Source organism: Mus caroli, chromosome 12, assembly GCF_900094665.2.
Source record: "Mus caroli chromosome 12, CAROLI_EIJ_v1.1, whole genome shotgun sequence".
Lineage (NCBI taxonomy): Eukaryota > Metazoa > Chordata > Mammalia > Rodentia > Muridae > Mus > Mus caroli.
In genome coordinates this window covers 112,831,152-112,856,140 of record NC_034581.1, presented here as the reverse complement: position 1 = coordinate 112,856,140, position 24,989 = coordinate 112,831,152, and the positions used below count along the sequence as shown (strand labels likewise).

Sequence of the window (24,989 nt, the reverse complement as noted above, 5' to 3'; positions counted from 1 at the left end):
GGGGGTTGGGTATGGGGGACTTTTGGGATAGCATTGAAAATGTAAACGAGGAAAATACCTAATAAAAATATAAATTAAAAAAAAAGAATAGTAATAAACGAAAAAAAAAAAACTATGACCCAGCATTCTTGAAGCAAATAATAAATGCATTTCATTCAGCCAATTTCATACCTAATTTTGGTGACGTGTTTCCACCAAGTTTCAGATACGTACAGAATGTCTTTAAAAGTATATTATGAACTTAAGCAATCAGGTTTCATAGGTGGTATGATTACCAGAAACTAGTCCCTCCCAGGAGACCGATTAAAGGTATAACACAGATATGTGATGGTCTAGTAATTATGATTACTAGTAATTATTAACTCATAACCATAGATACCTCTTGGAAATATTGAAATTTAACAGGGATTTGAAAGATTTTTATCTACATTTTTTCATGTAAATTCCTAAGGTAAAATTACCAGCAAAAAAGGAAGAAAATTATTTTAACATATTATAACACACCTGGTAGGTTATTTCTTGAAATTTATTAGGCATAAAAAGAAATATAATATTTTATATTCAATATATGTCAAGAGGTATAAATAATGTTTATGTTTTCCTTTTGTCAGTAGAGCTTAAGTTTATTGTATTAATTTAGTGTGTATATGTTTGTGTGTGTGTGTGTTTACCTGCATTTATTTCATTGTTTTGGTTTTGGGGTGATGGGCACTGTCCTAGGATCTCAGAAATATTTGACAATCATGAACCTTGCAATGAGAAAGCAGTGTGTTGTTTTTATTGGACCAGACTGAAGGCTTAAGCAATAAGCTATTTTTTTTTCCAAGTTTGGGAAGCTGATATCAGGATCCAGATATTGGCTGGTTAGGTTCTCCTAAGGCCCTCCTTGGCTTGCCAATGGCTGCCATTTCACTGTGTCCTGTCTGAGCATTCCTTTTGTGAATTCTGATGTCTGGTGGCCTTTGATGTGTTGAAAAGAATCCTTCTCTAGGGATATTAGCAAGACTGGAGTAAGGGCTATCTTAACTGTTTTTCACTTCTTTACCTCTGTGTAAGTCCTGTCTCCAAAAGAATTCTAGACGAGTTCAGTTTAACCCATCTACCCTTTTAGACAGAGTCTCATGTATTCCTAAGCTGGCCTTGTACTCACTATGCAGCTGAGGTTGACCTTGAACTTCTGATCCTCCTTCTTACACTTATGAAGCATCATGCTCGGTTTATGCAGTCCAGGGGATCAAAGCCAGACTTTCAAGAATACTGGGCTGGTACTCTGCCAACTGAACTATACCCCCAGGTCAGCTTTTAACACAAAATTCTGGAGAATTGTAGTCAACATAAATTCTTATGAAAATTTTCAGGGAGTAGTTGACTAATAGATAGCAGAAAATGTGTGGTGTCCCTGAGATGGGACTCTCTCTGATTCCCTGGTTTAGTGTCCTGATAGAGGGAAACAGGCGTCAGAGGCAGTACATGCAGCTGTTGCCCTTCTCCAGGCTGAGCCTTTCTGATCTCTTCCTTGCAGCCATTCAACAGAGGAAACCGCCTGCTGCAGCTTGGTGACTCACTAAGATCTGTAATCTTTCCAGGGCGGTGATACTGTTGCAAAAAGTATTAGGATGAAGTGAGCTCACCAACATAGAGTGCTTTCTTCATTTGTGGGATTGTTTACAAGTTGATTGCCTTGTCTGCAAAGTAATGATATTCTGTGTAAGGATACTCTGTGAGTAGGCTAGGAGTCCAAAGGACAATAGCTAAAAGGAAAGGTCCTCACAGTTTCACTCGGTGCCAAAAAGTTGATGAGGCCAAAGAAAAATGATTTTAAATGTTGCCATTATAAATGTTATAAGGGACATTGATGAACTCATGTCTTCATGTGATGTGAGTATACTTGAGATGCTAACTCATCACATACACTCCCATTGTCATAGTGTTCTCCAACACACTGCCAGTAGTGTGCTCAGAACTCCGTGATCCACTTTTGGCCCTGTTCTCGGGGTGTGCTTTTAAAGGAGTTCTTAGTAAGCACGCAGAGTTTTCTTATTTACGTTAGTAATGGCTGTGTGTGTGTTAGCAGGAGATCACATATCTACCCTGAACCAATTATACTCATAAAAGGTACAGTACACAGCAAAATAATGGTTAATCAGGAGAAGGCTAATTGCTACTAATGAAGCTGCCGCAGACAACATAATTTGTTGTGAGCCGTGTTTAATTTGATGGTGTGGCTGAACCTGTTCATTCCAAACACATCTGAAGAAATGCACTTTTGTTCCAACTTTGTATCCCACAATCACCATTACCCGGAGAACTGTCCCACCAGGACTTGATCCTGGTGCCCAGGGCCACAGCTTGAAACTCAAACCTGCTAGGGGTAAAAATTCACTCAGACTTGGTGCTGAAATTCTATAGCATTCTCCAAGGTGGAAGCTAGAACTCCAGCCTGGAATATTGGGTTAGCTCCCCAGCACAGCTTATGTAAGAAGATTTATACAAAGCCCTGTCAAGAGGTCAAACAGGTAGGTGTCGGGTTATTTATTACCTGAGAAACACTTGGAAGCACCAATGTTTTCTTAGTAGTCCATCTTAATAAAAATTCTGTCTGTGGTTATGCATGCAAGCCATGACCAAAGAACAAAAGATCTGTTCTGAACAGAAGAGTTTCATGCATTGTGTGTGTGTGTGTGTGTTTATATGTTACATACATTTATATGTGTTCAAATGAATGCCTGTGTACTAGTGTGAACATACATGTGTGTTAGAGGCCAGAGACCATCCTCATGTGTCATATCTTAAGAGTTATTACCTTAGACTTTGAAACAGAATTTCACACTGGTTTCGAGCTCACTGGTTCAGCTAGCCTGGCTGGCAGGTAAACCACAGGACTCATGTTTCCGCCTCCCAAATGATGGGATTACAAGCACATGCCACCCTGTTTGGCTGTTCTGTGTGTGTTCTGAGGATCAAACTCAGGGCCGTATGCTTCACAGAAAGGACGGTACTAACTGAGCCAGTTCCATAGTTCTCACCTATGTTCTTAAGGGAAAGGCCAGCAAGACTGCTGAGTGAACACTAGTAACAACTAGATGGAGAACTTTACAATACTCTGAGGATTAGCTTCCTGGTCCAGATTGAGTTATTTCTTAATGGAAGAAGCCCTAAGGTTAGGGGAAAATCTAAGAAGAAAAGTAGAAAACAGAAAAATGGCTCTTTTTATGTGTTTGTTTAATTATTAGTGGCCATCTTATAATCAAATGACTCTAAGCCCTTTTAGGAGCACTTTGGTATTAAATATATTTGTTTGGGTTTATTATCATATGTTTACAAAGTTCTCAGAACATATTCCATTGATTGGGAAATTCCTCACCTGTTGAAACTGTAGGCAAATGTGTTGCCTAATAGTGCATTCAGTCAGTCTATGCTTTGTTGGAGATCTCTGAGATGATATTTAGGGGTAGGTATTTCTAATTATCCTCTCTAATCAGGTGGCTGCCATTCAAACTGAAGCATCCCAGAAGCAGAGAGAGTGTGAAGCTGACTTACTCAAGGCTGAGCCTGCCCTGGTGGCTGCTAAGGATGCACTCAATACACTCAACAGGGTAAACTGCTTTCTTCGCCGCTGGGATCTTGTTAGTCAATGGTTATGAGAGTTTGAGTAATGGATCAGAGTGAATGGCTTGGGCAGCAAGAAGCCTTCCAGAAGGACAGAGCCTACCTGCCAAAGTTAAACAAACCTTTGAGGCTGCCTTTATAGCTCTGCTTCTTTTCCTTACCCACCATATCATTGTATAGACCAGTGTGTCCTAATTCTGTTTTTCTGATTTAAATGTGTAAGCACAAGACAGCTCTTCCTTAAACTGTAGTGAATCTCAACTGGAGGGGACCATGGATGCAGAACTGTCTTTACTATGGCTTAATTCCCTCGGTGTGGAACATGGACTTACAGACAATGGAATTAGTAGTTAAATTAGAATGAGATGGAGGCAGGATCCTCTACAGCAGGCATTTGTACCTGTTGTCCTCTGCCCCCAACAGGAATGCCCTGTCCTCTAGACTTCTAAGATGTGGTCTGGTGAGTAATGATGAATTCTCCAGTCCTTTGCTTTGTGTGCTACCAAGCACTAGCTAAGGAGTTCTTTATTTCCTCTCACATATAAAAAAATATTTTTAAAACTAGGTTAGACCCCTTCATAGTATCCATGGTGGGAGCAAAGAACCCCAAGCGTTCCCTAGCTTTTCCCTAGAGGAAGACCTTAGGGAGCATTCTGATTCTTATGAGAGAAATGATTGGAGTTCAGCACAGGGTATTGCAAGAGAGACTGTGGGCAGTGTTATTTTTAAAGCCTATAGATAATCTTGTCCTGGGCTGTTCCAGGCCACTAACAGAGGGAATCCAAGGAAATTGCTAGGCCCAAGTTCCTTAAGATTCAACTCTAAAGTAAAAGGATCGTGATTTCACAAGAAAATCCTCAGTTCCTTTTCTGAGTCTTTTTTTGGGGAAGAAAATAATTTTGCCCAAGAGCCATGTAAGAGTTTTATAGTATTATTATAAAGCTGAAAAATTGTTAAGGATGTAACTGTACCAGGAGAGATTACTACATGTTTATTCTACTGCCCTAAAGTGATATTGTTAAATTTTAGTGAGCCAAACAGAAAATGTTCACAGTTAGCAAGTAAAATATACTGTAAAATGAGACAGCCATGACTACATTGATAGAAATTATAAAATGAAGTAAAAGCAGTGAGAGAAGGGAGAATAACTAGAGATAGAGAATAGAGGGAGCCCAGTGAAGAGAGCAGGGGTGAGTGGGGTGGGGGAGCCTTGTCTTTATACAGAGAACGGAACAGGTATCTGGGAGGAGAGAAGCCTGGGGAGGTGAGAAGCCAGCATGCTAGGGTGGAGGCTTTGAGATCTGTGGCCGGTCTTGTGATGCTGAGGAAGCCTGGAGGCCAGCATAGGCTTCTACATGCAGACACAGGGGCCATGTGTCCTGTGGCCAGAGGTAAGAGAGCTTCTGGCACATGGGAACTGGTTTCACAAGCTCCCGAGGATGCTGACTTTTATCTAATGACCAGAAATCTTTCTATCATCCAGGTGAGCTTGAGCGAACCAGAATCACCTGCAGTGTAGAACCAGGTGTGTCTAAGTGATAGAAAATCCTAGCTATGCACAGCCCAGCATCCACTAGAGTTCCGCTCTGGTTTCCAGGCCCATTCTACTCTTTGCATAAATAGATAGTTCTGAGTAAAAGAGCAGAATCACATTTGGTTTTGCTTTTAGATCACGTGTTATGGAACAGAATACTTCTAGTAGGTATGAATGCCTGCCCCAGCAGACCATTCCTTGATCTCATTCTGATTTAACCACCAGTTCCATTGTCCATGAATCAGCACTCAGCACTGAGGGAGTTAAACAGTAGGAAAGAAAGACAGATCAGCAACCATGGACCCCTCCCAGTTGAGATCGACTGTGATTTAAGGAAGAGATGTCTGCTTACACATTTAAAACAGAAAAACAGAATTAAGACACACTAACCTGGAGAATGATATTTACAGGAGAGTCTGATTAAAATACAAGTACATTACATAGTGGGATAGAATCCACATATAACCTACAAATGCACAAAATCTCATAGAATCTGTACCTGGGGCTCTGCAGAAATGGTATTTTCTTTTTTCCTTGAAAGCAACAAAATTGCAACATGTTTCCAGAGTATCAGAGAGATGCCCAGGCAGAACTAAGGCCTCTGTGACCCCAAGGTAGAGATCCTAGCTTACAAAAAACTGTTAGAAAGTGGGGGGGGATGAAAGCCAGTCTGGAGACTGAGTACCCCAGAGCCCCTCGTCTTGAGCATCTGTATAACTTCTTTGTTTCAGGTGAACCTCACAGAACTGAAAACCTTCCCCAACCCCCCAAATGCTGTTACCAATGTAACCGCAGCTGTGATGGTCCTACTGGCCCCCCGAGGCAGAGTGCCAAAAGACCGAAGTTGGAAAGCAGCTAAAATCTTCATGGGGAAGGTATGATGAGCCAGAGTGGCAGGAAGAAAATCTCAATCACTTGGACAGTGTTCTCATTATAGATACTCTTGACAGCAAAAAAAAAAAAAAAGTTTAAATCAATTTTAAGTCAAAAAACACATCTGCATAGCTGGTCAATGTCAGCAGCCACCGCTCCCTAAACCGTTGTCTAGCTTTTACTGGCCAAGCTGGAGGTTAGCATGGGGTGGTGGTGTACCTAAGTCAATGCCAACAGCAGGTGGAAGGTTGCTAATTATTTGCAAAATTATGAAAGAGGCTAAGTGTAGGAGGGAGAAAATTACACGGATTTCTTAGGCTGGAAAAAAAAATTGTTACTAATGTACAAGAAAGTGAGGCAGAGGGGCTTTGGGGTCTGTGTTTTTCCCTTTTCTTTCCTGCCTTTCTTTTCTTCAAACCATGAGCACCTCCTGCGCTGGTACAGAATGTTTTACCCTGGGATAGGAGCGGTTTTAAACGTGTCCATTGCTAATTCTAACTTCGTACTGTAAAGGCTGAAAAAGCCAAGCAGTGGGATAAAAGCAGCTTGCCAATTGTGCCTTTGTAATGCAAGTCCTAAAAGCTGATTTTAACTTTTGATCTTGGAATTTTCTCTGCAGCCAGAATGGGCTCATTGCAGTAAGTCCTTTCGCTTTGCAGGTTGATGACTTCCTACAAGCGTTAATTAACTACGATAAAGAGCACATTCCAGAGAACTGTCTAAAAGTAGTAAATGAACAATATTTGAAAGATCCGGAGTTTAATCCAAACCTGATTCGGACCAAATCTTTTGCAGCGGCTGGTCTCTGTGCCTGGGTCATCAACATCATTAGATTTTATGAGGTAGCCATCTCTCTAATACTGGTGTTTGGTACTGTCCACCAAGGGCTATGAAGGTCAATTTCTAAAATTGTTTCCTCTTTTTTGACAATTGCATCTCTATATACAATGTACTGTGATCGAATTAAATCCCCTTTACCCTCTCTCCCCTCCCCACTGAGTTTAACTACTTACTAAAGCGTGACAGCTTATCTGCTGCTACATTGTTAAAGAAAGTAGCACCCCCTTACCTGGCAACCATTAATTCTCAATAGCTTATCCAGGAGTGATGGAAGCTTGTGACCCATCCCTCAGTCCATGGAATCCCAAATGGCCCAATCTTGTGCCTGTGTTGTTCAGGAGCCACAACTGCTTGTGAGCTCCTGAGTGTGATGGCCATGCCTGTCAGAAGATAGCATCCTGTAGTATTCCTCCCTACCCTCTAGCTTTTAAACTACTTCTGCAGCGTTCTCTAGGCCCTGGGTGGGAGTAAGATAGATTTTTGTTTTGTTTTGTTTTGTTTTGTTTTGTTTTGTTTTGTTTTAGATAAGCCAGATTTATAGATCGCTACAACTTCCATTTTGCTATAAACAGAAGTTTCTCTGATGTAGGTTGAGTTGTACTAGGACATGGACATAGCATAACCATTTAGAAGTCAGTTTAGTTATCTCTCCATAGGAAAAAATCAGTAGTAGTTTCCCTCTAGGCCTGGACCTCACTGGCCATAGAATTTTCCCCAACTTAACAGTACTAGCACATGTTCCCTCCTGTGGAGTGGGCCTTAAGTCCAATCAGAAAGTGCTTGCTTCCTCTTAGTCATGATTCTAACTGCACCAGTGGGCAGATCTGACTGTCGGTCAGTGTCATAGAATGCAGAGCCCACAGCAGAATGAGACCATCTCTGCTCTCAGATTAATCTCTAGGTCAGCAAAAAAATGTAAAGTTATTTAGCTTTTGTAAGAAGGGTATATGATTTTGAGGATGAGACATTGTATGTGAGAGTTAATATTATTCTAAGCAAGAAGACACTTGATAATGCTGGCAAGCACTGTTTGTGTAGGGAAGGGTGGTTAGCTAGTTTTTAAGCATTTTTAAAACATAACAACTGATTTACATATATAAAATATGTTAACACTAAGATATATCATTTATGTTGGCCTGAGACATCTGCAAGTCTGAATTCGTATCAGATTAAACAAAGCCCTACTGTTAAACATTTTATTACCATCTTTGTTATAGGTACAATGAGCTGAAAAAAATATCTATTTGCTCTAGCGTCTAAATGACATTGATTTTTGCCTTTTATAATTTGAGGAAAATGTAAAAATAGATGATCATTTCATTCAGTCATTATTTATCCAATACTTCTCACCTGTCGACCATGTCTCCAGCCCTTCTCACAAGCCAGGTACAAAGGGGAAGTATGTGTGGCCTGGATTCTGGAAAACCGATTCATTTTCTTGTGGAAACTTGTATGTCATATTCAGATTCCAAACTACACAGTAAAAGCCAATCATACTGTCATTTCTCCAAATTATCATCATAAAATCTGGCTGTCCCCTGCACAGTGTAGGGCCTGTTGAAGTAGGATTCTTATATGTCTGTCTCCCAACATGGAAACTTTCATGTGTGGTTTATACAGGCCACAGTACATTTATGGCCTTTCTCTACAGTCCAGTGCCTGGGTGCTGAGTTCTGTTTGTTTCCTGGGGACAATAGGGAAGATAAATATAGAGCTATAGTATGGCTACATTGTGCTGTTTCTCCATAGGTTAGGAAATAGCACTTGATCTGCCCTGATTATCCAACCATCCATTCAAACAATATGCACATAAGGTAGTCAGGAACTTAAAACAGAATTCCAATCGTGTGTTTGTCTTGTGCACAACAGTTTAGCATGAGTGGTTAAAAGGTGGGGATATCTCTCCCTGCCCCCTTCATTCAGAGCATTTCTCCATCCTTAGCTCTGCCTCTCAGGCTACACTTCACCTTTGCTTAGTAAGATAGCTCTAATGGGGGCTAATCATTTTAGGACAAACTGATTTTAGTATATCGATGGGGTTTGACTGATGTAACATTTTATGCAAGGATTTATCGCTCTAAAGTCCAGAATCAATGAGTATTGGAAAATCAGGGAGCATGCGGGAGGCTGAGTCAGCCGAGGTAGTGAATGGCAAGGAAACAAAGGGCTCGTTGCTCTCTCTCCGCTCCAGGGATTTATGCTGGAGCATGGGGTTGGAGGGTTACTGTCCTCTTTGTATCTGCTTTGCCTTCTAAATAAAGCCCATGTGGATTTTCAGGTTTATTGTGATGTGGAGCCCAAACGCCAGGCATTGGCCCAAACAAACTTGGAACTGGCTGCAGCTACTGAAAAGCTAGAGGCCGTAAGGAGGAAGCTTGTGGTAAGTGTCACCTAGAAAACCAATATTCCCATGAGGAGGTTTCCACACCAGCCTTAGAATCCTGCCTGTAGGCCTTGCCACATACCTTTGCTCCAGCAAACAGAAAAGCATGTGGCCTTCCATGAGCCCATTCACGGGCAGACTAACCTTATAGATATTTCCTATTTGCTGCTTGCAAACAAGTGCAAACTACCATCCCTTGTTCCTGTACTTTAACAGATTCCAAAGTCTAGTAGAAGGAGCAAAGTGGCCCCTGGAATTGAAATCAAGGCAGATTTACTGGGTTGGGTCTGCCGTTTATAGTTCTACCTATACAAGTTAGTTAACCTCTGGTAACATCTAAGCACTCCTTATTCAAAATCCAAAATGCTTCAAAGTCCAACACTCTTTGGTGCTACCATGATGTCCCAAATGGATATCATTTTTTTTTAAATTAAGAATGTTCAACCTACAAAATCTATACAAGTATTCAAAAGTTTGACATGTGCAGGACTCTGAACCTGTATAATAATAGCATCTAGATGCATAGATTGAAATGATTAAATGTATAATTTAAATTTAAGAATTTAGCATGGGGTCAAGTTTACATACTCAGTGCTTGGGAAATATCTATACCTATGAATACTCTCACTGTTACTAGTTTTACAAACATACCCACTAGTCTTTTGGTGTGACATTCTAAGCATATATAAATGCAACTTCAGTGCCAAGCACTACAGCCAGGGAGATTAGAAAGCCAGTTAGTGAAAGCGTAGTTGACATGCCCTTTGAAAGCTGCCTAGGAGTCACAGTGATGAGGACAGGAAAGGCGTTCCTGCAGGGATGAAGGACCAGGGGAAGATGCAGGGGGACTCCTGAAGAATCACAATAAGCAAGGGCACCAAGACAGACGCAGGGACACTGACAGCAGGAAAGGTTGAAGGCAGGGAAGGATGAAAGGCATTTGCAAAGATGAGCAAAGGCCTTCTTAGCCTTTCATGCTACAGAAGTTCAATTTTATCTGACTGGGAAAGATTTTAATAGGTTAATGACACCATCAAATAGCTTCTCAACAGCTGAGAGGATGCTGGAAGGAAAGATGTCTAAGGACTGAAAAGCAAGTTCAAAGGCAACCAGAGAGGGCTTTGTGTGGGACCTCTGCTGGGGCAGGGACAGTTGTGGCAGAGGGCCAAGGTGGAATCACAGCTAGCTGACATATGTGAAGAGTAAGGGGAGGGAGAAATGTGGACGCAGAGAGGGTGAGGTGCGCAGCAGGGAAGCACATAGAAGCTCCAGCAGATTGACAGCTCACAGAAGCCCGCCCGCCTCCAGGTTTTCTTCTGTCATTTGAGAGGAAAACAGCGGCCTCTCATGAGAATATAAATGAGTGTTGGGGTGGCCTGACCTCAAGTCTGCCTTCTATGAGGAGAACGTTTCCTTTATTTATGAGACCTTCTCCCTCCTCACATGACACTCTTTTAGCTGGAATGACTTGGCCAAGGCCTAGATACATATTTGCTCCAGGATTCACTAAATTGACCTCCTGTCTCTTGAATTTGAATATGAGCAAAGGAAATGTAATGGGTGAAGTGGTATTCACAGACCATGTGGTATTGTCCAAGAGCTGATGTCCAGAGTTAATCCTCTACAGCTCCTGCTTCCAAGGCCCTGTTGAGCTCTGCAAACATTTCCTCCTCACCCCCACCCTACCCCCATCCTGAGGGCCCTTGCCAGTCATTTCTAGGACATTCAGCTGAAGGTGGCTAACAGAGGCTCTGTCCTCTCTGCCTGCTAGATTAAGAGACCCTTTGGTGTACAGCAAATAGGTTGTTTTATAGACCCAACTCCCATTATTTTCCTATAGATAGTCCATGTGGTCAGGACTTCGAGAATTTTCTATTGAGGACATATTGCAATGCTTGGGGTGGTAAGTGTGTGCACCAGGCTTGCCATGTGAATGTGTGAAGAAAGAGTGAGGAAGGCTTGAGGGTACACATCAAGCCATAAAGTATCCCTGTGTGGCTGCATAGGCCTTTTATAAAACATATACTATACCTGCTGTGTTAGTGGACACTACTGCTCCACTTGATAAAAAAGGGTGAGCCATAGAGATTCTTCTAAAAAATCTCAAGGCAAGGTATAAAAATCAGAGTGAGATCAACTTCCAAGGCAGAGATGAAAGCAATGGCTCCCTGAATATCCCAGGAATGCACTGAGTTGTACCCACCTGTTGCAAGGCCTCTCTGTGGCAATGGTTTGCATAAGATGGCCAGTAATCCCAGAAGATTTCTCCTCCAACAGCTCTTTAAGTAATTCACACCCTCCTCTCTGCTGGGGAACCCATTCAATAGACCTTTACTACCCTACCTCACCCAGATCACCTGACCACATACTTCTCCTGCCCAGCCAGCATGCTCTTCCATCATACCCAAGGACTGGTGGAATAGAACCAGGTCAACAGCAAAGATAACCCTATCTATCTATCTATCTATCTATCTATCTATCTATCTATCTATCTATCTATCTATCTATCTCTATCATCTATTTACCATCTATCGTTATCATTTATCTATCATATGTCTATCTGTCTGTCTATCTATAATCATCATCATCATCAGTCATCTGGGGGTATGTGCATGAACACACACACACAGGTGCACATGTGCTTTGGTGCATACATGTCTGGAGGTCATCCCAGGTGTCAGCCCTCACCTTCTACCTTGTTTAAGGTAGGATCTCTTGTTTGCTGAGGCATGTGTGGCAGACAGAGATTCTCCAGTCCTTGCCTCTCATCTTCATGTAGGAGTGAGATTACAAATGCATGCTGTTATGCCAAGCTTTACCTGGTTGCTGGGGACCTGAGCTCAGGTCCCCACTCTTGTACAGCTACTGCTGAGTCTTCTCCACAGCCATCTGTAATGTATCTTAAACAAGGCTTAAGGGTGACTATAAAGGAAACTTCAACCCAGGCTCTTTAGAGTAGTGTCTCTCAAAGTGTGTTCCAGACCAGTAGTAGCACGTGTCGCATGGGGACTGGTTTAGAAGTACAGATTCTTTGACCCATGTTCAAATGGAGTCAGAAATCTGTTAGTCAATCCCAGTAATTAGTATGTTTAAACAGGAAGTGGCATGAGGCTATAAGCCCTCAAATCCATGGCTGATGCTACAGCTTGTGTGGGCTTCAGCATTTTATAAAGCTAGTTTTGTTGTTGTTTATTTGTTTTTGAGACAGAGTCTCACTATGTAGTTGCTTATTGTTTATAATGGTGCAGTATTTTATGACTTGCACTTATACTACAATACAAATATACAAGAATGAATAATGTCAAATCTATAAGAATTGGAGACATCTATGTTCTACTGGAAAATAAGACAGAAGTAAACATTATAGACCTATTTCATGTTATTATAATAAAAACTTAGCTTCCAGTACTTGGGAGGCAGAGGTAGATGGATCTTTGTGAGTTCAAGGCCTTTCTAGTCTTCAGAATGAGTTTCAGGACAGCCAAAGCTACATAGTGAGGCTTTATCCCAAAGAATAAATAAGGGTCTGGAGAGATGGCTCAGGAGGTAGGAGTTGTTCTTGATGAAGCTGTTGTTCTTCCAGAGGACTTGGGTTCAGTTCCTAGTACCCACCCTAGGCAGCTCACAACCCTCTGTGACTTTAGCTCCAGGAGATGCAATGCCCCAGGTCTCTGTGGGCACCAATATGTGTATACACATATCCAGGTGCACACATAACACACACTTACCAATAATCTTAAAATAATAAAGTAACAAGTAAGTAGTGTTTCACCACATGTTTTATCAAGAGATCTTAGAAACTTGCATGTACTTATAAAAGCAGTGTTGTAAGTCTTAGGTCTCTGAGAACTTACTAGTAATAAGATGGGCACAGTGAGGTATCTCATAACCATCGGACATCTTTTTGGCTGTGTGTGAACTCTTTTAAAATGTCTTAAGATGCAAACAAAAATCATATGACTAAAAGTAGAAAGTATGTTGGGCCTCTCAAGAAATGAGAAAGCCCCCAAAATGTCTCTTGGAAACCCTCACGAACTGACACTGACTCATCCTGCTTCTCCTATAAGAGTCTTTGACCTTTCACGATTCAGCTTGCTTTTCTGCACCCAGGGTTGGAGATGGATGGTCTCCCTCTAAATGAAGCAACCCCCATGACCAAGTCTTAATGCCTAATTCCCAGAAGAGAAATCCAGTGAGTCAGATTGATGTGGTCTGAAGGGGTCCAGTAACTGAAACTTTCTTTCCTTCTGTCAGTTCTGTACAGAATGAAGAGTTGGAAGGTGTAAAAACACAAACAAACCTTCACCATTGGCACAGGTGTCACTGAGCCAGGCACGGGCACATACCTATAATTCCAGCACTCAAAAGGCAGAGGGAGGCCAGTTGAGAGATCAAACAAGTCTGAGCTACAGAGTAAAATAGTCTCTGCTCTAAACTAATAAATGGCATAGTTACTCCTGGAGGATGGGATTATGAATCCAAACAGAGGGGTTGGCACTCATAGTGTATTTGAGTCTTAGAGATTATCGCTCGATTCAATTTCTCTGAATCAAGTGTGCACCCCATCCAGGAGAGAGGAAGCAGGAAATAGTTTGCCATATAGCAAGCGATTGTCTAGGGTTCCTGTGACATATTATTCATCATCATAGCTTCCTTTCTTCCATTAATATACATGGTACAAGAGCAACAATGGAAAGAAGGGGATTCCTTTTGAGTCATCAGGCGGCTTCCAGGGGCTGTAATGTTTGTTATAGCTAGAAACATCTCTGAAGTTGATTTTGACTCCTTCTTTTAGGATCTGGATCATAATCTGAGCAGACTTACAGCTTCATTTGAAAAGGCAACAGCTGAGAAGGTCCGGTGTCAAGAAGAAGTGAATCAAACCAATAAGACGATCGACCTAGCCAACAAACTTGTCAGTGAACTTGAGGCAAGTTTTCTTCAAAACTCTCATGAAATATTCAGGCTGGTGGTTTTGGATTGAATGGTCATTTGTTCTCAATTACTAACTAAACATAGTATTGGCGAATATTTAATCATTACCCAGACTTAAGGGTACAAATTACCAGAAGGAGAAAGCCAACAACCATAGACCCAGACACGGAGGTATATGCTTATGAGCTCAGCATTAGAGGTTTGGAAGCAGGAGAACCAGTTCAAGGTCATCCTCAGCTACAAAGCAAGTTCAAGATCATAGTGACTAATACCAGACTCTGCCTGAAAACAAAGCAAAAATGACCAATCAGTTACACACACACACACACACACACACACACACACACACGTATGAATGTATGTATCCATGTCAAAACAGTCAAAACAGACACTGGTTTCTATAATTTTACTATTTTCTACCACCGGAAGGAAGGAAGGAAGGAAGGAAGGAAGGAAGGAAGGAAGGAAGGAAGGAAGGAAGGAAGGAAGGAAGGAAGGGGAAGGGAAAAAGGGGAAGGGAAAAAGGGAAAGGGGAAAAGAAAAAGGGAAAAAGGGAAAGGGAAAGGGAATCTGTGACAGAGTTAGAACTGAGCGATTAGCTTTGTACTTTCTTTCATGACTTTTCATTATTGTAAATGCAAAACGGAGCTCCAAGGCTTCAGAATGACTGTTCTAACTCTAAAGAAGTCCACTGGGATGTGCAGACATTGTGTCTGGTTAATTTAAGTATGACTGTTTTATTTGCAAGTTTGTATATATATAAATGCTTTAATTAACCAGTTTTGTCAGGATTTAGTTTCAGCCACTTTGAGATGATGTGGTGTGCTGGCTGGCAGGTCATCCACTCATTTTTTCCCACCCTTTTCTCTCTTTGGTGGTTTTCCCTAAAATATAATATAGAGTTCAGGACACCTGCTAGGCAGTTTGCTACTGACTGACACCAGCAGACAATACTATTATACTAAAACTGACTGTTTATGTTTGTGGTGTTCACTCTTCTTATGGGTGACTGGCACAGTAAAATGAATGGCTTTCTACCAATAAAAGTCTTCAGGTAATTCTCATTAACTCTCCCTTGTATGAGCATGCACAGTTGAACATGACCTCAGATGTGATAAGTTGCTGATACCAAATTTTATTTGTCCTGTTATATCACATTAAATGATTGACACAAGTCTTTGAAGCTTTTCTACTCTGTTTTCTTGTACCTTAAGTGGGGATTTGGATAATGCATGAAGTGCACTGTCCATGTGCAGTTGTGATGAGTCTCATGTTTCCTATGAATTTTTTTTAAAAAATCAAGAAACTTAAGTAGACATTTCTCTGTCTAAGTCTTAGAATAGGCCAAAGGCATGAAACTATATTCAACATTTGTCACTAGGGAAATGCATATCAAAACTACAAAGTAACCACTTCCTGCCCTATAGGGTAAGCTATAATAGAAAATATGGGCAGTTGTAATTGCTGGTGAGACTATAGGGACACTGTGACTGTCCTGTATTGTTTGTTGGAATTTAAAATAGATCGTCCTCTTTAGAAAAAAAAAACACTTTGGGAACTCCTCAAAATGTTAAACACAGTTTTCACATGATTTAGCAGGTGCAATCATTGGTATATGCCCTGAAGAAATGAAAATAAGTTCCCACATGAAAACTTTGATGTCATTGTTTATCAGTCTTTACAGTAGTCCAAATTATTAAGAACTCCGATTCATCAAAAACTGCACAGAAATATACTATATCCATGCAGTGCCATAGCATGGATAAACCTCGAGAAAACCTTGCTAACAAACCAACGAAGAGCCAGGTGTATGAAACTCCTAAAGTAGGCAAGCTTGTGAAGACAAAGGAGTTATCAAAGGCTGGACGTGTTGCTAGGGCTCAGAGAAGGATCTCTGGGGTGGAGGAGGGGGGAGACAAGAAGAGTGTTGTAAAGTTACACAGTGGGGAAGGTTATGCAAGTGTCTGAGTGCACTGAAAACTCAGTTATGTACTTTAAAAAGTAAACTTCATAGTAGAAGAATTGTATCTCAATGATGCTGTTTAAGCATAAGGTACTGTAGGCTCCAGGATGGTAGGATATCAATATTGGTATATGAATGCTTACAAGTATACAACCTGAAAAATACATTACTAAGAAGCATATGGCCATCTTACTAAAGATGCATTTAGATAGGCCACTATCATAGCCACTCCAACACCTTTCAGACCCTTCCCCCAACATCTTCCCAACTTTGTCTTTTCTTCTTCTTCTTCTTGTTTTATTATACACTAAGTCCAGTTAGTACTGCCCAAATGTGCACAGGTGTAGGGCCATTCACTGGATCATGAGCAGCCTACCATGAACAATATGAAAAAGAAAGCAGATAAAGAAAGCTCACTCTCCTGCCTTCAACATCTTACACTTATCAAAAGCTCCTCAGTGAGAGGTGGAACATTGTGAGACCCTCTGCTACTCTTGCTGAGTGTTGACTGGCTTGATCTTGTTCGGGTCTTGTTCTGGCAACCATGGCTGCTGTGAGTTCATGAGTACAAGCATCCTGTCATATCTAGAAGATACTGTTGGGCCTGGATCCTCCATGACTTCTGGCTGTTACGCTCTTTATGCCTAATCTTTCCTGATATTCCCAGAGTCATGTGTGGTGTGTGTGTGTGTGTGTGTGTGTGTGTGTATGAAGGGGGGGTGTATACATATAAGGGTTCGTGTGTTTTTCTTTAAATATAAACACAAACTTTTTGATAATAGAAGCTTCATATATTTTGAACTACTTGATCCCAGACAGAGACTAGACATTAATAGATATTTGTTGAATGAATGGGTTATTGGAGTTTCTTTTGTTAGAGAGAGAGAGAGAGAGAGAGAGAGAGAGAGAGAGAGAGAGAGAGAGAGAGAGAGAGAGAGAGAGAGAGAGAGAGAGAACACTCTTCAGGTTACTTGAGGAAGTTCACTATTACTAGTCCTTACAGCTACTTCTACTTAAGTAGTTGGCGTGTTTACCACTTACAAGGTATATTAAAAAATATCATGTACTTAGATTGCTTTTGAGATACTTAAAGATTCTATCATGATGGAGACAGGCTTTTCCCAGTATCTCTAATTCACAGGGATAGTCTCAAAGTCTGGACTTACACTAATTTAGACAATAAGAAGAGGGAGCTAGCTTGTATGTTGTTAAGTAGGAAAAGTATATTTTTGAAGGATTAATTGAACATGTCAGTTCTTTTCCTGCGAGGATAAATTCTTTCTGACTAGAACAGGAGACAGTTAACTTCTGAAAAGCATCAAGACTGATGATTTTCTCTGTATAGCATTGACCTGGAAGCTCAGCCATTCAGACTAATAAATCAGGCAATTTATATTTAATCATTAACTAACTCCTGAGCTGAACAGCTGTTCAAAATTAGAAATGGGTCACCCCAGCCAGGATGACATTACAGGCAATCTATAATGCATTAGAATAAAATTATAGTGATTTTTAACTGTCCGGAAATTTATTATAGGACAAGTTCCAACTCTTAAACCCTTGTTAGCCAGTGTCAGTAATGATTTATGTGCAGGGGTGGTGGAATGAAATTATTGACGCTCTCAACAGCCAATAAGTCTGTGTTTAGTAAATCTTCAAGTCCAGGGGTGTTTTGGAGAATGAGGTAGGTAAACTTTATTATCATTTACAAAGCAACAACACAGACGGGGGCTAGATGAGCGGAGGTGTCCTAAATGAACCGAATGTATTGTCTGTGGTGGAGGAAGGAGAGTAATGAACTCTGAAAAGACGACTAAGAGCTGTGCTTCCTATCTTTAACAGTGTGGCTGGGATGGTAATGGAGCGCATTACCTGCTCTGGGACACAACCACGAGTGTCCCAGATGCTCTTACAAGCAGCTCCGGGTCTGGGACACACCTTATGATTCTTATGATTTGCAGGAAGCTGACATTGTAGTTTTTGTGTCATCTATCAGTTATATTTCCTGTGGCCTTTTTTTTTTTTGTTTTGTTTTTGAAAGGAAGAGAGGATCGTAGCATTCTCTTCCCTTATCCTATGAAATTTCTGTTTGTTTGGCTCCTATTAATTTTCATGTCCTTAGAATGTTATATTAATTTTCAACATGCCTCAAAATGGGGTGAATTAGTGAACTACCCTGCAGCTCAGGCAATCCATACATATTTATCGCAGTTTTATACAAATCCAATATTAAGGGCTCTACATACTTAACCTGTAAATCAGATTTTAAATGACCAGCCCACTAAATAGAAGGAGTTCAACACAGCTTCTGAGCATATTGTCACTGAGGCCAGCTAGGTCCTGATTCTCTTCATTTAAAATGGCTCAGAGCTCCCTCCACTGATTTAATGATTATACTAGAAAAATGGCCCAAATTTGGTTATTACTAGAACCATTCTTTAATTAACAGAATTCAGAATAAGTGGTTAGTTAAGCTTTATGTTTTAATTAATTAACATGAATGATGTTTGGCAATTTTCTTTGTCTGGTCAGCCCATAGCCAATATATATATATTTTAAATGATGGTTTAAGCAGTATAGTGATGTGGACTAAAAAAGGGGGGGGTTAAGAATGAAGACTAGCCAGGGTAACATCAGGAATCCTAGTAGTTGAGCATGACATTACGCAGCCATGAGAATGTCAGCACTGGAGAGTCTAAAGTGGAAGTTCAGCAAATTGGAGGCCAGGCAACATTGCATAGTGAGATTTTTTTGTATGTTTGTTTGTTTTAAACATAAAATCCTAACATTTCGCACTTGCAGCAGCTCTGTTCTCCCAGAGGGACAGGGAAGCAATGAATTGACCCGTTAAGAGGGCCCCCATCATGATTAAAGAGTTAGTACCACTGAGAAACCAAGATGTGAATGAAGGAGCTCATGTCATGTGATGCTGAACTTGGCTGGAGAGAGTGGGAGAACTGCGTGGTGATGATGGGTTTCAGACATGCAAAAGATTATAGCAGTTGCTCCACCCAGTTCCACTCTCTCCCCCTAGAGATGGCGCAGGAGGCCATAGCCCTGAACTGTGTTGTCAGGTAATTGCATTAAGCGTTTGCAAGTTGACGCTCACCCTGTAATTACATATGGGTAATTTTATCCTTCAGTCAGAGAAGATTCGATGGGGTCAGTCCATTAAGTCCTTTGAAACTCAAGAGAAGACACTGTGTGGAGATGTGCTCCTCACGGCGGCATTTGTGTCTTACATTGGATCCTTCACAAGACAGTACCGCCAGGAACTGGTGGACTGCAAGTGGATTCCATTTCTTCAGCAGAAGGTGAGGCCCATCCTTCACTCTGTCAACATGAGGAAAGTGTTGCCAAGGAATCCCATCAGTGACCACTGTATGTATGCCAGGGTACCTAGTACCTCTGTAGTGACATCTCTAACATCTTGTCCTATTTATCTCATTTTAATGATGATTTGTACCTGGAAATGAAAAGAATATCGACTCGTGGTTAAAGGGTGCATTTTACAAGACAATAGGAAGCAAATTCAGATTCAGAGTGTTAGGTTATTGAACATCATGCAGCTTTTTGTTTTCTTTCTAATATTGATATTTATTAAGGATTTTTCAAGATTACTTTCAAATTAAAGTACAGCATTTTGTAAAATGACATTTAAAAAAAAAAAAGCTTAACATACATTTGGACCATGAAGTTCATAGACAACATAAAATCAAAGAGTCGAAATATTTTCTCCCATGTGTGGTTGAGAAAACAGAGGACCAAAAGTTTTAAACAATTCCCACCACAAAGCAGGAAGTCAGCCCACCTGATGTCCAGACCACAGTCTTCTTGTGACACCACACTTGTGATTGATATAAGTTGCCCCCCAGCCTACTTACCCTTTACTAGCATGTCAAGACATCTTCAACCTTCTGTATGTTAGTGTCCCAAGGCAACTGCACCTCAGGGTTCACAGTAGCTCTTCTCACAACTACGTATATGCCAATGGAAAGTCAGTGGTCTAAAGGAAATCAAGGTTTTCGGGGAAGCTCATCACTAGAGGCATGTAATTCATCATTTTCATGGAAAAATCCCATTGTAACTAAATTATTTCACACACCTATAATCTCAAAACTTGCTTTAAGTTGAAGACTTCTTACATGATATTATGTGTGTTACTCTCTAAATTTCAAGGTTGACCTTTAAATATCATTAAAGATCTGATTGGGTATGAGTCGGTCTATCGATTTCACCCAGCTCTTAACTTCTAAAGTGGTCACCATTTGTTTCTCCTCTTATCTTTCTATCTTCTTCATCTTGTCTTCTCCACGCTTGACTCTTCTTGTGTTTGTCCAGGTCATCCTGGGACTACTGCAGACTGATAGATACCCTCTTTAATGTTTCTCTCTACATTCACCATTAGTAGTAAAGAACCCCCATTCTCCTAGAATGATGAGAAAATTCACTGCTAACATGAAAGCTATTGAGTATTGTCTTCCTGGTATAACTGCTCACTTGTGCTAAGGTATAAACTCATGTGCCAAATCAGTTTCTTCGCTAGAAACTTGCCTTTTCTATATCAGTTTTAAAACTGGTCTTTAACTGCTAGTCTAAAGTCATTTGTGCCTCTAGAAAATTCCGTATCAGTTGGGGTTTTTTGTTGTTGTTGTTCATTTAATTCAAAACCTGAGAGTCTATGAAAAAATAATCTGTTTTGAAGAGATCATAAGATTCTATAATTAACTAACTTGTCCAAGTTGAGCTCTTAAATATGTGACCAAAGCAAAATTACAATTTCCATGTAATATATGCTAACAAGTATTAATTTCCACAGAAGGCCTGTTTAGCTGTGACCTGAAGATCCTCCCCCAGGAAACCCCATGTGGTTTTCAGTCATCACAGTTCTGTATCTATCCTTAGTGTTTTATAAGTCACCATACAAACAAAGACAGACTTTACATTGACCAGCTTCTTCTGCTCATCTCTGGGCAGAGCTAAACTAAAGGATGATGCTACTCCATAGTTTGAGAGAAAGGATGAGATTCTGCTAGGAGGAGAGAACCTCCTGTCTCCACAGGACCCAGCAGAACATGCTGCATAAATGTAACAAGTGCTTGTCCTTGTGGAGCCAAACATGGCCATTTCTCAGCTGCTTACCACGCTTTCCTCCATATTAAGTGGCAGTGAGGTGGGAACTCATATCCTGGATGTGTGCAGTGGCCATGAGAGGGTGGCCATGGCAGGGTGGTGGTAGTGGTGGGAACAGAAGATATGTGATCATCAGTGCTACTGTTTAACTGAATTTTTTTCTAACAGTTCCTGTATTTCTCCTCAATATATAGGACCTCTGTGTGTCTGTGGGTATCTCCTGCCTTTCTTTGGATTGTCAGTTTGCCTGAAGAATATCCTAGGCTATCTATTGGTTTGGATACAAACCAATTATCAAGTATGATTTGTGGAAATTATAAATCTATAAAACAAGCATGTCATTTATTGATGACCTAGACATTGGTAAGGTATCCTCCAAACATTGAGAATTAGTTGTCCTCAAATGTTCTCAGAAAGGCACATAGATTGAACAATACATATTATTTTAATATGTATTATTATTTACTATATATTTAATTTATATTACTATATATGCTATATGTAAATAGTCTAAGTGTATCAGTCATGGCTTATTTAATGAATAAACTCAATTTGATTTAAGTTAGAGCACCAAGGAAAATTGTGTTTTCACTTGACTCAATGATTGTACAGTTTGTTGCAGGATAAGCTTTTAAGGACAGCCAAGATAATTTTAAAATAGAACCATAAGATACCCTTGTCTTTCAAGACATTAAAATATATCCTAAAACTTTGGAATTACAACCAAGTCCTTCTGTAGGGGACACAGAAAGCTAGAATAGACCAGTGCTCAAAAGCATGCAAGGATAAGAGTTATTTGACATCTGCAACATGACAGTGTAGAAACACAGCTAATCTATCCCTGACCATTGTTTAGGCTCATATACGCTGCCTTCTGTGTGAATCCTTAGAGGGTCAACCTATCCTGCACACTCCTGGTCACTCTAGACAAGCTTTTATCCCAACATCTGCCTGTCAGAGTTTGTGTACAGTACTAAGGTTTGGCATTTTCCTTGAGTTTGCCTGTTGGCAGCGCTCCACAGACTTGACTGTGCCTCCTGACATCTATGCTTTCTTCACTTGGTTGGAAAACACCACCCTCTGTGATCTTACTTTGCTGGTCAGTTCTTGAGTGTCTTTGAGTCTAGTCTCCCAGTCCTACCCCCATGCTCCAAGCTGTTAACATTGACATCTAGGGCTTCCACCTGCAACCGCTTCCCTTTCCACTCACACCATCTTCATCATTTATCCAAGCTGTACACACCATCCTTATGTTGCTGACCTCCCAACGTGTGCCTCCAGCCCAGACTATATAGTCCCTGTACTTGAATGTCTGAAAGTTGCCTCAGATGTGGTAGTATGATCTCCTGATTTGCCCTTAGAACCTCCTCCACTCAGCTTTTCCTGTGTTTATTGGCAACTCCCTGCTGTCACCTCCCATATTCCCATATTCCGTTTTATGTCACATCTACACCCAATCTGTCCAGGAAGCTGTATATACTGAGAGTCGAGTGTTTTCTGCCACCTCTGGTACTGCTATGCTGGCCCAAGCCATCATGTTCTCTTAGATTGCTATAAGAACCCACAAACACCTTTCTACAAGTCTAGGATAGGTTGCCTGTTCCTTAAAGTGCCTCTGAATATATCACCCTTTCAAAAAAAAAAAAAAAAGTATGTCCATTTTCTCCTTAAATCCCTTGAATGATTCTCCATTCAGTGATTCAGAACAAAATCCAGACATTCTCCAAAGGTGTCAGACTTTCACAGGCTGTTGACTGTTTCACTGGACCTCAGTCTGATTCCCTTCCTCTTCTGCTCTTGCCTTGCCATCCACTTCATAAATGTTCCAAGTAGTTCAATCTCAGGCCTTTGCACTGCCTTACTCCTCTTCCCAGGATTATCTTCCCTGAGGCCTTCCTGTGTCTCCCAGCCATCAACTTCTCTTTCCGTTAAGCTTATCTAGCACTAGATAGGATTGAAAACCCATCTCCCAGCATGACTCTCTCCTTTGGCGCAGCTCTTGCTTGCTTGTTTGTTTTTTGCAGTGCTAGGAAGCAAACCCAGAAGCACGTCAGGTAGCTTAAGAGTCCGAATGTTAGAAGTTAAAGGGAGATGTCGATGAATTGATGCATCTGCTAATATGGAGGTGCGATGTGTCCCCTGTAATTCTGTCATATAGATGACATTACACAGAGGAGTGGAGGTGAGTGACAGAACTCACAAGAGTATGTGTTTTAATCCCCCGTATCCCATCAGGAACAGTGGGTTAACCTTTATCTTGGCATAGGAGGTCCCCAAGGGAACAGAAGTCTTTATTTATCATGACTATAGTCATTATAATGACATTTGCTTCAAGGTCTAAGCATGACATAAGAAGACAGGGATACTGAATCCAGCCAGGCACAAAGTTTTCAGGCAGATAGTCAAAAGTGTAAAAAGCAGGCAGTTCATGGAACTGGCAGAAGAAAATTAAAGTATAAGAGGCATATTTTAGGCTAGCTGGAAACCTGGATTTAGCTGAAAGTAGATGAAATATAGTAAGATAAATCAAAATTAAGCATACAATTGCAATTATGACTTAATAACCCTACTCATGAATATATGCCCCAAAGGAATACAAGCGGAGATTCCAGAATATGTTTGTATGCTCAAATACCTAGAAATATTGCTAATTACAAAACAAGAGGTGGAAGAAATCCAGGGGCAGGTGAATGGATTTTTTTTCATGTGGCTTAGACAAAGATTAGAATACTATACAACATAAAACAGGAAATCTGAAGTGTGGATAAGTCTAGCTGACATAACTCTGACTGAAATGATGCAGGCATTAGAACAAACCCTGTATGAATCTACTTGTGAGAGGCAGAGAATTCAGATTCATAATGACAGACACAGAGGTAGTAGATGCTGGAGCTGGGGTGGGGGTGGGGATGTTCTGAATAGACACAAGATTCAGTTTGGGAGGATGAGAAAGGTCTGTAGATGGAGGTGGGTGATAACCCCATGATGCCATGAGTACGTATTGCTACTGGGCTATGGGTATTTAAAAAGCCATATGTATGTTGTGTATAACTTGCCATAAGAAAGAAAACCCATGGTAAGGTAACAGCCTAGATGTCCTAACGCTGTTAAGGTATATAAAGAGGGAAGAGAGGTACAAAATCAAGAGAATTGGATTTGAAATGTCAAGTGAGTTGTAAGATAGTTTCATGTGTTCTAAAATCAAGAGCAGTAACTGCAATCCAACATGTTGTGCATGGAGAGAGACAGGTACCTAAAGAGGAAGATACATATGCTCTTCTTGTTCCCACATGCCTCCCTAGGATGGACAGAGAGGAGGTTCCTTCTATGCATTCAGGTACTTGAGAGTTAATAGCAAAACTTGGAAAGCCAATAGGGACCAGAGGGAAGTAATCAGCCAGGTGAAATGATACAGAGAGAACTGTGTACATCCAGACCATGTCAGCCTCTGAGCTAATGTTTCTGCTAAGGATGGAGGGGCGGTGGTCCAGGTGGCCTTCAGAGAAGAATGGCCACTCCTGCCCATACTCCTTTTTCAGTGATGGGAGTACTCAGAATATGAAGTGTCTCCACTTAAGAAAACACTTTAAAAGCAAAGTTAGCTCCTAGGCATGTTTCTCTGGCACACATTCATGGTGAATAAAGCTACAAAGGAAAAAAAAAAACTATCTAAATATATTAATGTCAGTTGGAGCTGCCATTGGGCTAAAGAGATGAAA

At 40.8% G+C, this 24,989-nt stretch overlaps 1 protein-coding gene across 1 annotated transcript in view; it reads left to right on the top strand.

Moving 5' to 3' along the window:
- Positions 1–24,989, top strand: part of Dnah11 (dynein axonemal heavy chain 11) — a 309,803-nt gene that overhangs the window by 209,250 nt on the left and 75,564 nt on the right. The window contains exons 58-63 of the mRNA XM_029484410.1: positions 3,483–3,596; positions 5,875–6,018; positions 6,676–6,858; positions 9,135–9,236; positions 14,035–14,173; positions 19,285–19,451. Of these exons, the coding sequence (XP_029340270.1) occupies positions 3,483–3,596; positions 5,875–6,018; positions 6,676–6,858; positions 9,135–9,236; positions 14,035–14,173; positions 19,285–19,451 (849 nt within the window). The remainder of the gene's footprint in view (positions 1–3,482; positions 3,597–5,874; positions 6,019–6,675; positions 6,859–9,134; positions 9,237–14,034; positions 14,174–19,284; positions 19,452–24,989) is intronic.